Here is a 14,247-nt window from a genome sequence, read left to right on the forward strand (position 1 = left end):
GGGGCAATAGCGCCGCCACAAACTACACCATGGAATTGCAGCTGGCGCGGTTTTTTAAACCATTGATATAACCACCGGAATTTTATGCTGATTCCGAATCTGTCTAAAACTTTCCTCCGATGTGTAGTTCTTGAGTTATAAGCGGACATCCAGACAGACACACAGACACTCCTCCTTTATATATATATATATATATATATATATATATATATATATATATATATATATATATATATATATATATATATATAGATATATATATACATATATATATATATATATAGATATATATATACATATATATATATATATATATATATATATATACATATATATATATATATATATATATATATATGTATATATATATATATATATATATATGTATATATATATATATATATATATATGTATATGTATATATGTATATGTATATGTATATATATATATGTATATATATATATGTATATGTATATATATATATGTATATATATATATGTATATGTATATATATATATGTATATATATATATGTATATGTATATATATATATGTATATGTATATATATATATGTATATATATATATATATATGTATATGTATATATATATATGTATATATATATATATATATATATATATATATATATATATATATATATATATATATATATATATATATATTTATATATATATATAATATACAGTATATATATATATATATATATATACGTACAGTCACGTAAAAAAGTAAGTACACCCCATGTAAAGTTTTGACTTTTTCAACATATTTCAACATACAGCTATTTGATCTTCATTTCAACAATATTGATAGATAAAGGTGATGTAATATAACAAATATCATGAAACATTTACATTTTGTAGTCCATTGTATAATTTAAATAAACATAAATGTGAATTTCGCATGTGGAAAAAGTAAATACACCTTTGGCTCTAATCGGTGGTATTGCCCCCTTTGGCAGAAACAACCTCAAGTAGGCATTTCTTAAAACTGTCTACCAGTCTCTGACATCGACTGGGAGAAATTTTTGCCCACTCCTCAATGCAGAATTCTTTCAGCTGTGCGATGTTTGAGGGGTTTCTTGCATGCACAGCGCGTTTCAAATACCCCCACAACATATCGATGGGATTTAGATCCGGGCTTTGACTTGGCCATTCCAGAACCCTCCATTTCTTTCTTTTCAGCCATTCCTTGGTGGATTTACTGGTATGTTTAGGGTCATTGTCATGTTGCAAGGTCCACCTTCGGTTGAGCTTCAACTTTCCGACAGATGGCCTCACATTATCCTCAAGCACCCTCTGGTACAATGAAGAATTCATAGTGGATTCTATGATGGTGAGCTGCCCAGGCCCTGATGCAGCAAAGCTGCCCCAAACCATAATATTTCCACCACCATGCTTTACAGTTGGTATCAGGTTCTTGTGGTCAAATGCTGTCTTTGGTTTTCGCCAAACATGTCTTCTGGTACTGTGGCCAAATAGCTCTACCTTTGACTCATCTGTCCAGAGCACTTTGTTCCAGAAGTGCTGGTCTTTGCCTAGGTGTTCATTGGCAAACTTTAGTCTTGCCCTGATATTCTTTCTGGACAGCAAAGGTTTCCTCCTGGCACACCTCCCATGTAGATCAAATTTGGGCAGCCTCTTTCTAATGGTGGACTCATGCACTTTGACATCAACAGTGGCAAGAGCTACCTGTAGATCCCGTGATGACATTCTGGGGTTCTTAGAGACTTCTTTCAGCATCTTGCGGTCTGCTCTCGGGCTGAACTTGCTGGGGCGGCCTGGCCTGAACAAGTTGGCAGTTGTTTGGAATCTTCTCCACTTGCAGATGACCTTCCGGACAGTCGAATGATTGATTTCAAATTGTTTGGAGATCTTTTTAAATCCCTTCCCAGACTCGTAGGCATCTATAACCTTCTTTCTGAAGGCCTCAGAGACCTCTTTTGATCTGGGCATGGTGACGCCGCACACTTCAACAACAAAGAGCAAACCAAACTTTGTGTCTGAGGTTTAAATAAGACAGGTTCCTCCAAGATCCTCTCTGACGATGTTCTAATCATTTGCACCTGAGCTGGTGCACCTGATTCTAATTTTAGGTATTTGAAGTAGTGATAAATGTAGGAGTGTACTTACTTTTTCCACATGCGAAATTTGCATTTGTTTATTTAAATTATACAATGGACTACAAAATGTAAATGTTTCATGATATTTGTGATATTATATCACCTTTATCTATCAATATTGTTGAAATGAAGATCAAATAGCTGTATGTTGAAATATGTTGAAAAAGTCAAAACTTTACATGGGGTGTACTTACTTTTCACGTGACTGTATATATATATTGACGATTTTATGCAACCTCGACTTTTGACCTTTTGATCTAAAAACAATCAGTTTCTAGCTTTTGATTGATGAACCACCGGAATTTTATGTCCATATGTTTATACCTCTCCCACCCCCCCCCCCCCCTTCACATGCCTCCCCCCCTTCACATGCCTCCCCCCCAAAGCCCTCTCCCTCCCACAGATCTCTCGATGTCTCCATGTCTCTCGGTCCCTGCTCTCAAATGTTGTGTTTGTGTCCTTCCCCCTCTCTCCCCATCTTGTCTACCGCTCCCGATGTTATTTGTTTTATGTGTCTGTTTGTCTTTCTGTGTGATTAATGTTCGCTCTTTCACGAGCCTCGATCTTGTATACAAAAAAAAAAAAAACCAATTCATTGACCCAATATGTAATTTATCTTTAAATTTCAGGTCAATTGGATGAAAACGTACGATTTTAAGTGACGGAGCAGAATGGCCAACTTAAATATTGGCATATTCAGCAGCAGGACCTCTGTGTCATCCCGTGAATGGACATTCAATTGGGTGTCCATCTGTTAGCATGTTGGTGCACGTTAAAAGATCCCAAGGTGTCCTTTACAAAGAGTTGGCGAGCAATCGCAGCACCCTGAACAACCTTGTATACAGGGCCAAGGCTTGTGCAGACCTTGTGTGAGGTGGAACACTGAACGGATCAGGATGCAACAGGACAAAAGGAACAGGAGAAAGAGGGGGGGGGGGGGGGACACCAACAGCGAAGTTGAAGGACAAAATGGAGGAAGAATTGGACAAACTAGAATGGTACTTTGTCGAGTGCAAACCTCCATCAGGCTGAACAGTTTACGTTTTGTATCCCACTGACATCTGGATCCGGGCCTGAACCAAAATCGAATCAGCTTGTTCTTGTCACCTAACCAACTCAACCTCCTAGTTTTGTCATAATTCCTCCACAACTTTTTGAGATATCCTGCTACATATAGTTTTTGCCCTTTCTCTCAATGGTGAAGAATCACTTAAACAATTGTAATATCCGGATCCGGATCATCACCGACATCTAATCAATTCGTCCTTGTTGTAACCCAACCTGCCCTTCAAATTTCGCCCGAATCCGTGCACAACTTTTTGAGATGTCCTGCTCAGAGACAAAGCAACAGACAAACAAGAAAGACGTCGTGCAGAGCACGATATTTGCAAAATCCACCCCCCTCACTAAATAAAAGTTGCCATGGATACATCAAATCGTCCATTTCATTAAGATTTAAAATGACCTCAAGATTAAAATTGATCATGATAAAAGCTCTGGTAAATCAGATTATTAAAATTGATTATTATTTGGATGAAAATTTATGATTTTAGAAGTTTGACCTTTTGACCTCAAAAATAGGCTTCACTGACCGAAGTTAAACAACATGTCCCCCACAAGCGTACACCAATCAGAGCTGAGGATCTGGTCACATGACAGGGGGACAGCAGACTCAGCACTCAGCAGATCAAAGCCTGGCTACGCCGTTGTTACACTGCTATCAGTCTTGTTTTCCAAATATTGACTGTTAATACATATTGTTGCGGTTCTCTACGTCGGCCTTTTTCCCCTTAAGAAGGGGGGATTAATCCCCTAGTGTGCGACTGACCGACGTGAGTCCTGAAGTTGCGCAGCTCCCTCCGGAGAGGCAGGTGAGCAACCCCGTTTGCGACCGCGGACAAGATGTTAATTGCCGAATGGATTAGCAGCCGCGGCACGAACCATTAGCAAGTAACTGACCCGATTCTTAAACGTTGGCCAAATCGTGCCACAGGTATCCAATGGGGAAATCACTAAGACGAAACGGTTGTAAAGGAAAGAAAGGCAAGGTAGGAAGAACAAATATAATTTATTACTAACTATTATGTACACAATCAAAAGTAACAAAGGAGAAGGAAAGATACAAAAATAAAGACAGAAAGATGGAAGGACCAGAAGCCACAGTGCAATTTCTAGCTTATACAGACTTACTTATACCCCAGGACAATATAAAAGACGGACGACAATCAGACTTACACGGGGGGATGATGATAGGGACGAATGGCTGGAAGGGGAAGAAGGTTCAGGTTGGAGCTTGCTCCCGCACGGGACGTCGGCTCGACTTCGACGGCCACCGATCCCACAGCAATCGATTCCCGCATAGCAGCAGGTCGAAGCTGCGCGTCACAGGGGGGGGCTGGACTACGGAGGTCTCACTTGCGGTGGTCCCGAAGCGGCGGTTTGTTCACTCAACGCCGCCGCTCCTCCTCCACTGGGCTCAACTCCACTCTCGGTGGACTGCTTATTGGTGAACTCTTACGTGCTTTTTATCTGCTCGTGGGGGCTTCCTCGGTCATCTGCATAAGCAGTCCCTCCCAACTTCCTTTTATAAGGCGCGTGGCGATCAAGCCGCCGGCCTTTTAGAAACGCCCATCGGTGAGTTCGCCTCGGCCTGGATTGGTCGCGAGGGCTCACCGATCCCACCCCCTTGATGAGGCGTTGGCAAAGCCACGCCTTGTTCCTGGCGCTTGGTTGACTCCTCCCACCTTCTTCTCTGAGTTAGAGCACAATCGCCACAAATTGTGTTTTTTGTGCTCCCCCATGCAAATTGTGCTCCCCCATGGGTCGGGGAGCCGTAGAGGAAATGGCGGCGAATGCAGTTGGCAATAGAGGCTTTGAGGGAATGAAAGGGAATCTATCTTATTTCAATTCGGTGCAATGCAGAGTCAATTAATGGGAGACACAGCCTTAAACTAATACACATAATAAGGAAATAACTATTTAGAAGGAAATATGGTGGCCTACGTGTATGTATATGGACTAACTAAGAGGACGACCTTTGACCTTTACACACAAAACGGAGATATTTACAAGGAATCATTACACTACTTAGAGGGTGATATTTACACACAAAAAACACAGGATTCTCAAATCCGCAACACTGCACCCTCATCCTCCAGGCAGGTACTCGGGCCTATAAAACTTTAACTTAGTGTGATACGTAGGTGTAGTTCCCTCTACATTTAAACTGACCCTGAGTGTGACAGTTTTAAAACACAAATAAGTATGTCCCTCTGCTGCATTGCACCCTGCCTAACAGATTCACGCCCACAGCTAACCGAATTGCCGAATGGTTTTCAAACTAAACATGAACGGTGGGGAGCATTATTTACAAGTGATGCTACTTGGACTATTTACAAAACGCAACCCAGGACCTGCGATTGTTCTTATTGACAGCCTGCGCTGCATCGACGCACCAGCACCAATAAAGAGCACCATAAAGCACCAAAAACACACCGGAGTGCACAGTCACCACAGTTCATAATAACAAACACAAACCCCTGGTGCTGGTCTTCCTCTACGGCTCCCTCTGCTGGCCATTGTTCTTCCAGATGTTGTCAACTTCGTGTTTTGCTGCCTATTTGGTGGAAATAAAAATGCACAAAACGTGTCCGTTTTTTATTTATGGCCCACAGGGGCCGACTATGAGTGGTTCACCTGTGGGCTTGGTGCCACCTCACCGGGGTCCGCAAGCAAGATCTTGGGCCATCGTGGCCGGTTCCAGCAGAGGGGCCATGCCCCAACCCATGGGGTCCAGGAGTGGTGCTCAGCCACAGACATGTGGTCCATAAGTGGTGCATCGATGCAGGCAGCTGGTTGCGGGGGTTCGGGCACACAATGGCGGGCTCCCGCACGCTCCCCTTAGTGCCCAGAGAGCACGATCCATGGGTCGGGGAAGGAAGACAGAGAGGGCAGGTTAGCGAGGGGTAAGGGCGCAAGGGTACACATCAACAAAGGCAATGCAAGGTGAGGTGCGCCTGGAGACCGAGCGGAGAAAAGCTCGTCCCTAACGTACGTCACCCCACCCGTCACCTATTCTACCTATGCCCTTACCCATATTTACAACAAAAAAAACTACACATTACCAATTCGTCGCTACCGTCACGTCTTCCCCATATTTCCCCTATACCAAATTCGTCACAATCCCACTAATCCAAAATTTGCCATCACCAATTCATCATCAATCCTCATAAGGAGGGAGAGATGGAACAACAAAGCACAATGTCTCACCCATGTCATGATGCGTCTCACAATCCAAACATTTGCACAGAAAAATAACAACAACAAACCATGGCATGGTGTGGAGCACCGTCGTCACCTCAGGTGAGTGGATGTAGATTGTGCGAGGAGATTTCAATCCTAACTACTTCCTAAATGACATTAACACACTTTACACTACCTGGGGTCTTTCCCTGCCAATCCATTGGCAATCTTACTCTATGCGGTTTTAAGAACCAAATTCCCATTGACCAAACTGTGGTGCTTCCTCAATTTGGGGTCTCACTCCCCCGATTCAACTCCCTGTGCCTTTGCACAATTTCAGGACTGGGTCGTGTGGCTCTCCCAGCAGGTCTACCCACCTGCACACCTCCACCACTGCAGTTGCCTCCGAGCTTACCTGTTCCTTACCCTAACCTATCTACCTGGGGAAGGCCCTCTGGCGCTCTCCCCACTCGGTGCCCTCTGGCACTGGGCTACCCGGGTCTGTCCTCTGGATCCTCGGGCCCCATCCACAACAACCCTACCGGCTCCCAGAGCCCACCTGCGGCCTCACCTGGCCGACATCCTCACAGTGGTGGAGTGCCCATTTAACTACACACACTAACAGGCCACATGCCCAGCCATTTCCACGTCAATAATGCACCCATCCAAACACCATTCTTCCACCACGCACCACAGATGCCAATATCCAACCACAATTTACCTACTCCCTCTACCTAACTCTTAAACTACCCTCCCCGGGTATTCGTGATAGGGGTCCACTTTTCCCCCATTCACACCTTCGCACCATCTACTCCACTCCACAGTTTCCACCATACTCCCTCCACACCATCCATCCCATACTCCATATATTCCATACCATTTATTCCATACAACCATGCTCACCTGTATTTGCATACCTGTGCCATCACACCTGGTGCTTCCTGCACCCTCCTTCCTCCAGGACCATTCGGTCAACACAACACACAATCGCCATTACTCACTCATACACTGCTCCATACACTTCCACGCTCAATACAACTCACAATCACAATTATTCCTCATCGCTGCTGCATACACTTTCGATTCTCAAACACACGGCATCATCTGATCTAACTACTCCCCTCTGAAACTCGCGCTTCCCAGTCGCCCCTTATATTATCACGCTCCCTCATCGTTATAATCCAACTACCCTACTCTCTACGTCCCCACTACAGGTGTAATGTCCCTACTTAAATCTCCAGTTACCTATGGTCATCTCTAGGTCCCTATACATTATCCTAACCCTCCCGGGCTAGCTTACACTGCCAAACCCCATAAAACTATTGCTCATGTGCCCCGTTGTGAGGGATGGCAAAGTTGCCATCCCACCACATCGGGCATGTCCCACTACCAATTTTACCATCAAATTCCAACCAATCAAAATTTGCCAATCTCTGCCAATCATTCTACCAATCATTTGCCAATCATCAAATTTTGCTTTTCAAATTCACTACTGCTACCACCCTCACATGTCTACTCACTTGAGCCTCTCGGTGCGTCAATTCATTTCCAAAGCTCGGCTTCGCAAAGCCGAGCAATGAATGTGGGTTGTTCGTTGCCGGCGGTTGGATCCGTCCGGCATTCGGTTCAGGGAATGAGGTTTACTCGGGCCGAGATTCCACGCACCATCTCGGCATGGAACCGCCCGATGCCCCAATCTCGGCCGGCCGGAACGCCGCGACCACAAGGGGTCGCCGCGCCGACCCTTCCCCCCTGTCCTCGAACCGGGCCGCCCGCTCTGCTTAGCGGAGCACGGACGCGACCGTGCAGAGCGAGGCCCGGCATGGATCGCGTACGGCGGTTCCTTTGAAACCGCCGTGGTTACGATCCCAGCTGGTCCCCACTGCACACAAAGCCCGGCACGAACCGATGGCTCGCTTCGGCTAAAAGTCGATCTAACCGCTATCCCGTTTAGCGTCGATGCTTCACTTGCATGCTCACACCCCTCGTTCCGTTCCTTGCTCACACATCCAGCTCTCTCCATACTCTCCGTCATTGCACCTTCTCTTACACACCCCCCAGGTACACTCATAGACTTCGTCACACACCTGACCACCACACACCTTGGCACACACTCATCGTTCGTACACCTCACCAACACACCTCTTCGTGCCCCCTCCTCGGTCACATCCTCTGTGACAACCACGGGTGTGCACTCACCTGCACACCCAATCACGTGCCTCACCACCAACTCAAGTGTGCATTCCCACACGCGCTCGACCATTCCAGGTGTGCATCCTTCCATTCCAGGTGTACATTCTCTCTCACCTGCCACAACCAACTCGTGCTCCGTGTCACTCTCACTACTCTCACCACCACACTCGGTCGCGCATTCACCCTTACTCTCGACAGCGCACTCTGTAATCATGCACCCGTCCGTTACACCCCTTTCTCGTGCATCCTCTTGTGCACACTCTCCCGTTACATCCTCCGTAACACTCACCACAGGTGTGCACTCACCTGCACACCCAATTACGTGCCTCACCACCAACTCAAGTGTGCATTCCCACATGCGCTCGACCATTCCAGGTGTGCATCCTTCCATTCCAGGTGTACATTCTCTCTCACCTGCTACAACCAACTCGTGCTCCGTGTCACTCTCACTACTCTCACCACCACACTCAGTCGCGCATTCACCCTTACTCTCGACAGCGCACTCTGTAATCATGCACCCGTCCGTTACACCCCTTTCTCGTGCATCCTCTTGTGCACACTCCCCCGTTACGTCCTCCGTAACACTCACCACAGGTGTGCACTCTTCCGTTACATCCCCTGTAACACGCCCCATCACGCGCTTCCATGTGCCCCCCACCCCCACCCCCCGCACCTGCGCCACGACCAACTCGCTCTCGACAGCACACTCACTCCTCGGCGTGCACTTTTTCCTCACACACCCCATAGTCGGACATCCTTTATCCATACACTCCGGACCAGTCATACACCTCACCATTGGTCCCTCACGAACACCCGGGTCTAACCCAACACCCAAGCCGACTGAATCTCCCCTCACACCATATACATTTCCGAGTATATCGCCACTCACCTCGACACCTCATCTTCGCTCCTCCTTCGCCACCTGCAAACTCTTTATTTGGTTAGTAAGCACATCATCACGATTTGAGCACAAACCTTGCACCAATTCCATCACCTCCTCCTTTATCTCTCTCTTAGTTTCCCTCCGTCTCTTCTTAATTTCACTCACCCCCTCTTCCACTTCCTCTAACTTTTGCTTCACCTCTTTCATTTCCTGGTGCGCCCCCTCAATTTCTTCCTCTAAGGCCACCTTGGTCGTTTCTATGTGCGTCCTTACCTCCCGTTCTTTCGTCTCCATTGCCTGCGTTACCTCGTCCAACCTCTTTGTCAACCCCTCATGTACCATCTGACATTCCCTCTTTGTCGCTCCAAGTTCCTTTTTTATTTCTTTCTGCGTCGCCTTTAACCCCCCGATTATCGCAGTGTTCTTTTCCACTTGCTCCACTAATTCCTTCTGTCCCACCGTCAGCTGTTCTACTCCCCTTGTCAGATCCTCTATGCCCCCCTGTAACCTAGCCGTACTATTTCTCACCTCTTTCTCCATACGCTCCTCACCTCGCTTTACCTCCTCGCGTACCCCCACGACCTCCTCGCCCACACCTCGTCTGATCTCCTCCCCCATTTCTCCCATCTCTTTGGTAGATGCTGCCCTCATCTGTTCCAAATCATTCCTCTGGGCATCCAATTTGGTTTCTAACCCGATTTTCACCTCCTCTATCTGCTCTCCCATTTGTTTAATTTCCCGGGCGGATTGCTCCCCTATTTCCCTCAATTTGCCTTCCATAGTGTTTTGTAACCCCCCTAACCCATTCTTCACCCCTTCCATCTGGTTCTCCTAGGCAGCCATTCTATTTTCCAACCCCGTTAACCCCTCCTTCATTTCCCAAATTTGATTACCCATGTCCTCTAGTTGGCCCCCCAATTTACCTTCGAGCCCCCGATTTGGCTTCCCATATCATTTCTCAATTCCCCTATTTGATTTTCTAATTCCCCAAATTTGTTGTCTAAACCCTCAAATTTATTTCCCATATTACTTAACCTGTCTCTCAATTGCTCACTGGTACCCCTCGCTTCGTCCCTCATTGCTCCCATTTGGCCTCCCAATCGCTCACTATCGGCCCTCGTTTCTTCCTTTTGGGTGTCTATTTTACTTTCTAAACGCTCACCCATCCTTAGCATGAGGGCCTCCATTTGCACCATGAAGAGGTTCAAATTCACCGGCGGCACTGCTACGGTCACGGACGCGGCGACATTTGGTGCCGCCGCAACCTCGTGCACGAGGGCGCCATTTTGTGCGCCTGAAACCTCTGCAACCACATCCTCATTGCTCTCCTCCTCCATTATTACTTCCCTGGGGTCCTGGGTCGACTCTAACCCCTCCTCTAATTCACCCACCAGCATCCGATCGCCTTGACTATCCATGGCACAATTTTAAATTTAGAATGTTATAAATAAAAATTTTATACCACTCGTAATTTGAGTGCGCTAATCGCACTTCAGGTCCGAATCTCGCTCCTGACACCAATTGTTGCGGTTCTCTACATCGGCCTTTTTCCCCTTAAGAGGGGGGTATTAATCCCCTTGTGTGCGACTGACCGACGTGAGTCCTGAAGTTGCGCAGCTCCCTCCGGAGAGGCAGGTGAGCAACCCCGTTCGCGACCGCGGACAAGATGTTAATTGCCGAGCGGATTAGCAGCCGCGGCACGAACCATTAGCAAGTAACTGACCCGATTCTTAAACGTTGACCAAATCGTGCCACAGGTATCCAATGGGGAAATCACTAAAACGAAACAGATGTAAAGGAAAGAAAGCAAGGTAGGAAGAACAAATATAATTTATTACTAACTATTATGTACAAAACCAAAAGTAACCAAGGAGAAGGAAAGATACGAAAATAAAGACAGAAAGATGGAAGGACCAGAAGACACAGTGCAATTTCTAGCTTATACAGACTTACTTATACCCCAGGACAACATAAAAGACGGACGACAATCAGACTTACACGGGGGGGATGATGATAGGGATGAATGGCACGAATGGCTGGAAGGGGAAGAAGGTTCAGGTTGGAGCTTGCTCCCACACGGGACGTCGGCTCGACTTCGACGGCCACCGATCCCACAGCAATCGGTTCCCGCGTAGCAGCGGGTCGAAGCTGCGTGTCACAGGGGGGGCTGAACTACGGAGGTCTCACTTGCGGTGGTCCCGAAGTTGCGGTTTGTTCACTCAACGCCACCGCTCCTCCTCCACTGGGCTCAACTCCACTCTCGGTGGACTGCTTTTTGGTGAACTCTTACGCGCTTTTTATCTGCTCGTGGGGGCTTCCTCAGTCATCTGCTTAAGAAGTCCCTCCCAACTTCCTTTGATAAGGCGCTTGGCGATCAAGCCGCCGGCCTTTTAGAAACGCCCATCGGTGAGCTCGCCTCGGCCTGGATTGGTCGCGAGGGCTCCCCGATCCCGCCCCCTTGATGAGGCATTTGCAAAGCCACGCCTTGTTCCTGGCGCTTGGTTGACTCCTCCCACCCTCTTCTCCAAGTTAGAGCACATGGCAATGGCGGCGAATGCAGTTGGCAATAGAGGCTTTGAGGGAATGAAAGGGAATCTATCTTATTTCAATTCGGTGCAATGCAGAGTCAATTAATGGGAGACACAGCCTTAAACTAATACACATAATAAGGAAATAACTCTTTAGAAGGGTATATGGTGGCCTACGTGTATGTATATGGACTAACTAAGAGGACTACCTTTGACCTTTACACACAAAACGGAGATATTTACAAGGAATCATTACACTACTTAGAGGGTGATATTTACACAAAAAAAACACAGGATTCTCAAATCCACAACAATATATAAGTTATGTATTATATACATAATACATATATACTTGTTACTGTACATATATAAGTTATAGTGTTCAACTACCATCTGCGATGGGATGGGTTCCATGCTTGTTGCTTTTTTAAAATCCCCTGTAATATCAAGGGAAAACATACACTCATACCATTTTGCAATACAATTATGCAATACAACATACATTTATAATGATATGTCTAAACCAATCTGATCGTTCTTACAAAGTTATGATATTTCATTTTCAGCATTGATGTTAGTTTCTACGTAGTAAACTAAATGTGCTGAACCACAGGAATTATCGTTCCACATTTGATAACAATTATTTTGTCATTTATAGTTAAAGATATCAAAACAGCATCTCTTAATGGAGGAGACATGTGGAGGAGCAAGAAGAAAGACAGTGCTTGTTGCTGAACATGGACCAATGAATGGTAAGAGAGTGGCATTTTGTGGGGTAATCAAATGAAAAGTTGTCACATAGGTTTTTAGTTTAATGATACGAGGGGAAATAAAAACAAGTTCTGCAAATGAGAAACAGTCAAAGAAGTAAGAAAATATTTTTTCTTGTATTTCCTGGAGAAAAAATCTTACTGGACCAAATCTTTATACCAGCGAGCTATGCTCACACTCACTACAAGGGGTCACTATTCAACCACAATAACACCATGAAAAGGTCTACAGTAAATATGCTTCATATGAGGCCATGCTCTCACTCACCAAGAAGGGGTCGCGATAGTTATTTGCTTTAAACTTACAATCCAGCATGTAAAACACAATGTCAGTTTGTATGTTTGTACAGATGTCTGTCCCCTTTCACAAGGGTAGGTTTTAAAGGCCAATCTTTTATACAATACAAGTTTTGCACTGAAAACAGTAGGTTACAAGATTTGCACGAGAAACAGCAAGTTATAAGCTTCGCACTAGAAACAGCAAGTTCCAAGTTTTGCATTAGAAACAGCCAGTTCCAAAATTTGCACAAGAAACAGCAAGTTGCAAGTTTCACACTAGAAACGGCAAGTTACAAGTTTCACACCAGAAACAGCAGGTGAACAAGGTTCACACTAGAAACGGCAAGTTACAAGTTTCACACCAGAAACAGCAGGTGAACAAGGTTCACACTAGAAACGGCAAATTTCAAGTTTCACAACAGAAACAGCAAGTGAACAAGGTTCACACCAGAAACGGCAAGTTTCAAGTTTCGCACTAGAAATGGCAAGATACAAGTTTCATACGAGAAACAGCAAGTCACAAGTTTCACACCAGAAACAGCAAGTTGCAACGTTCACACAAGAAACGGCAAGTTTCAGGTTTCGCACTAGAAATAGCAAGATACAAGTTTCATACGAGAAACAGCAAGTCACAAGTTTCACACCAGAAACAGCAAGTTGCAAGGTTCACACAAGAAACGGCAAGTTTCAAGTTTCGCACTAGAAATGGCAAGATACAAGTTTCATACGAGAAACAGCAAGTCACAAGTTTCACACCAGAAACAGCAAGTTGCAAGGTTCACACAAGAAACGGCAAGTTTCAAGTTTCGCACGAGAAACAGCAAGTTACAAGGTTCACACTGGAAACAGCAAGTTGCAAGGTTCACACAAGAAACGGCAAGTTTCAAGTTTCGCACGAGAAACAGCAAGTTACAAGTTTCACACGAGAAAGGCAATGTTACAAGTTTTGCACGAGAAACAGCAAGTTACAAGTTTTGGACGAGAAACAGCAAGTTAAAAGTTTTGCAAAAGAAACAGCAAGTTATAAGATTTGCACTAGAAACAGCAAGTTGCAAGTTTCACACCAGAAACAGCAAGTTAACAAGGTTCACACTAGAAACGGCAAGTTTCAAGTTTCGCACTAGAAATGGCAAGATACAAGTTTTGGACGAGAAACAGCAAGTTAAAAGTTTTGCAAAAGAAACAGCAAGTTATAAGATTTGCACTAGAA

General features: G+C 45.3%; 2 protein-coding genes across 3 annotated transcripts in view; one reads left to right on the forward strand and one right to left on the reverse strand.

Moving 5' to 3' along the window:
• The window catches only part of SMPD2 (sphingomyelin phosphodiesterase 2), a 612,478-nt gene that overhangs the window by 187,724 nt on the left and 410,507 nt on the right, over nt 1-14,247 (reverse strand). The window lies entirely within an intron of this gene.
• The window catches only part of LOC137429580 (gamma-parvin), a 74,145-nt gene that overhangs the window by 11,099 nt on the left and 48,799 nt on the right, over nt 1-14,247 (forward strand). The window contains exon 2 of the mRNA XM_068119603.2: nt 12,647-12,740. Coding sequence (XP_067975704.1) covers nt 12,647-12,740 — 94 coding nt within the window. The remainder of the gene's footprint in view (nt 1-12,646; nt 12,741-14,247) is intronic.

The sequence above is a fragment of the Myxine glutinosa genome, chromosome 1 (genome assembly GCF_964187855.1).
Source record: "Myxine glutinosa chromosome 1, kmMyxGlut1.1, whole genome shotgun sequence".
NCBI lineage: Eukaryota > Metazoa > Chordata > Myxini > Myxiniformes > Myxinidae > Myxine > Myxine glutinosa.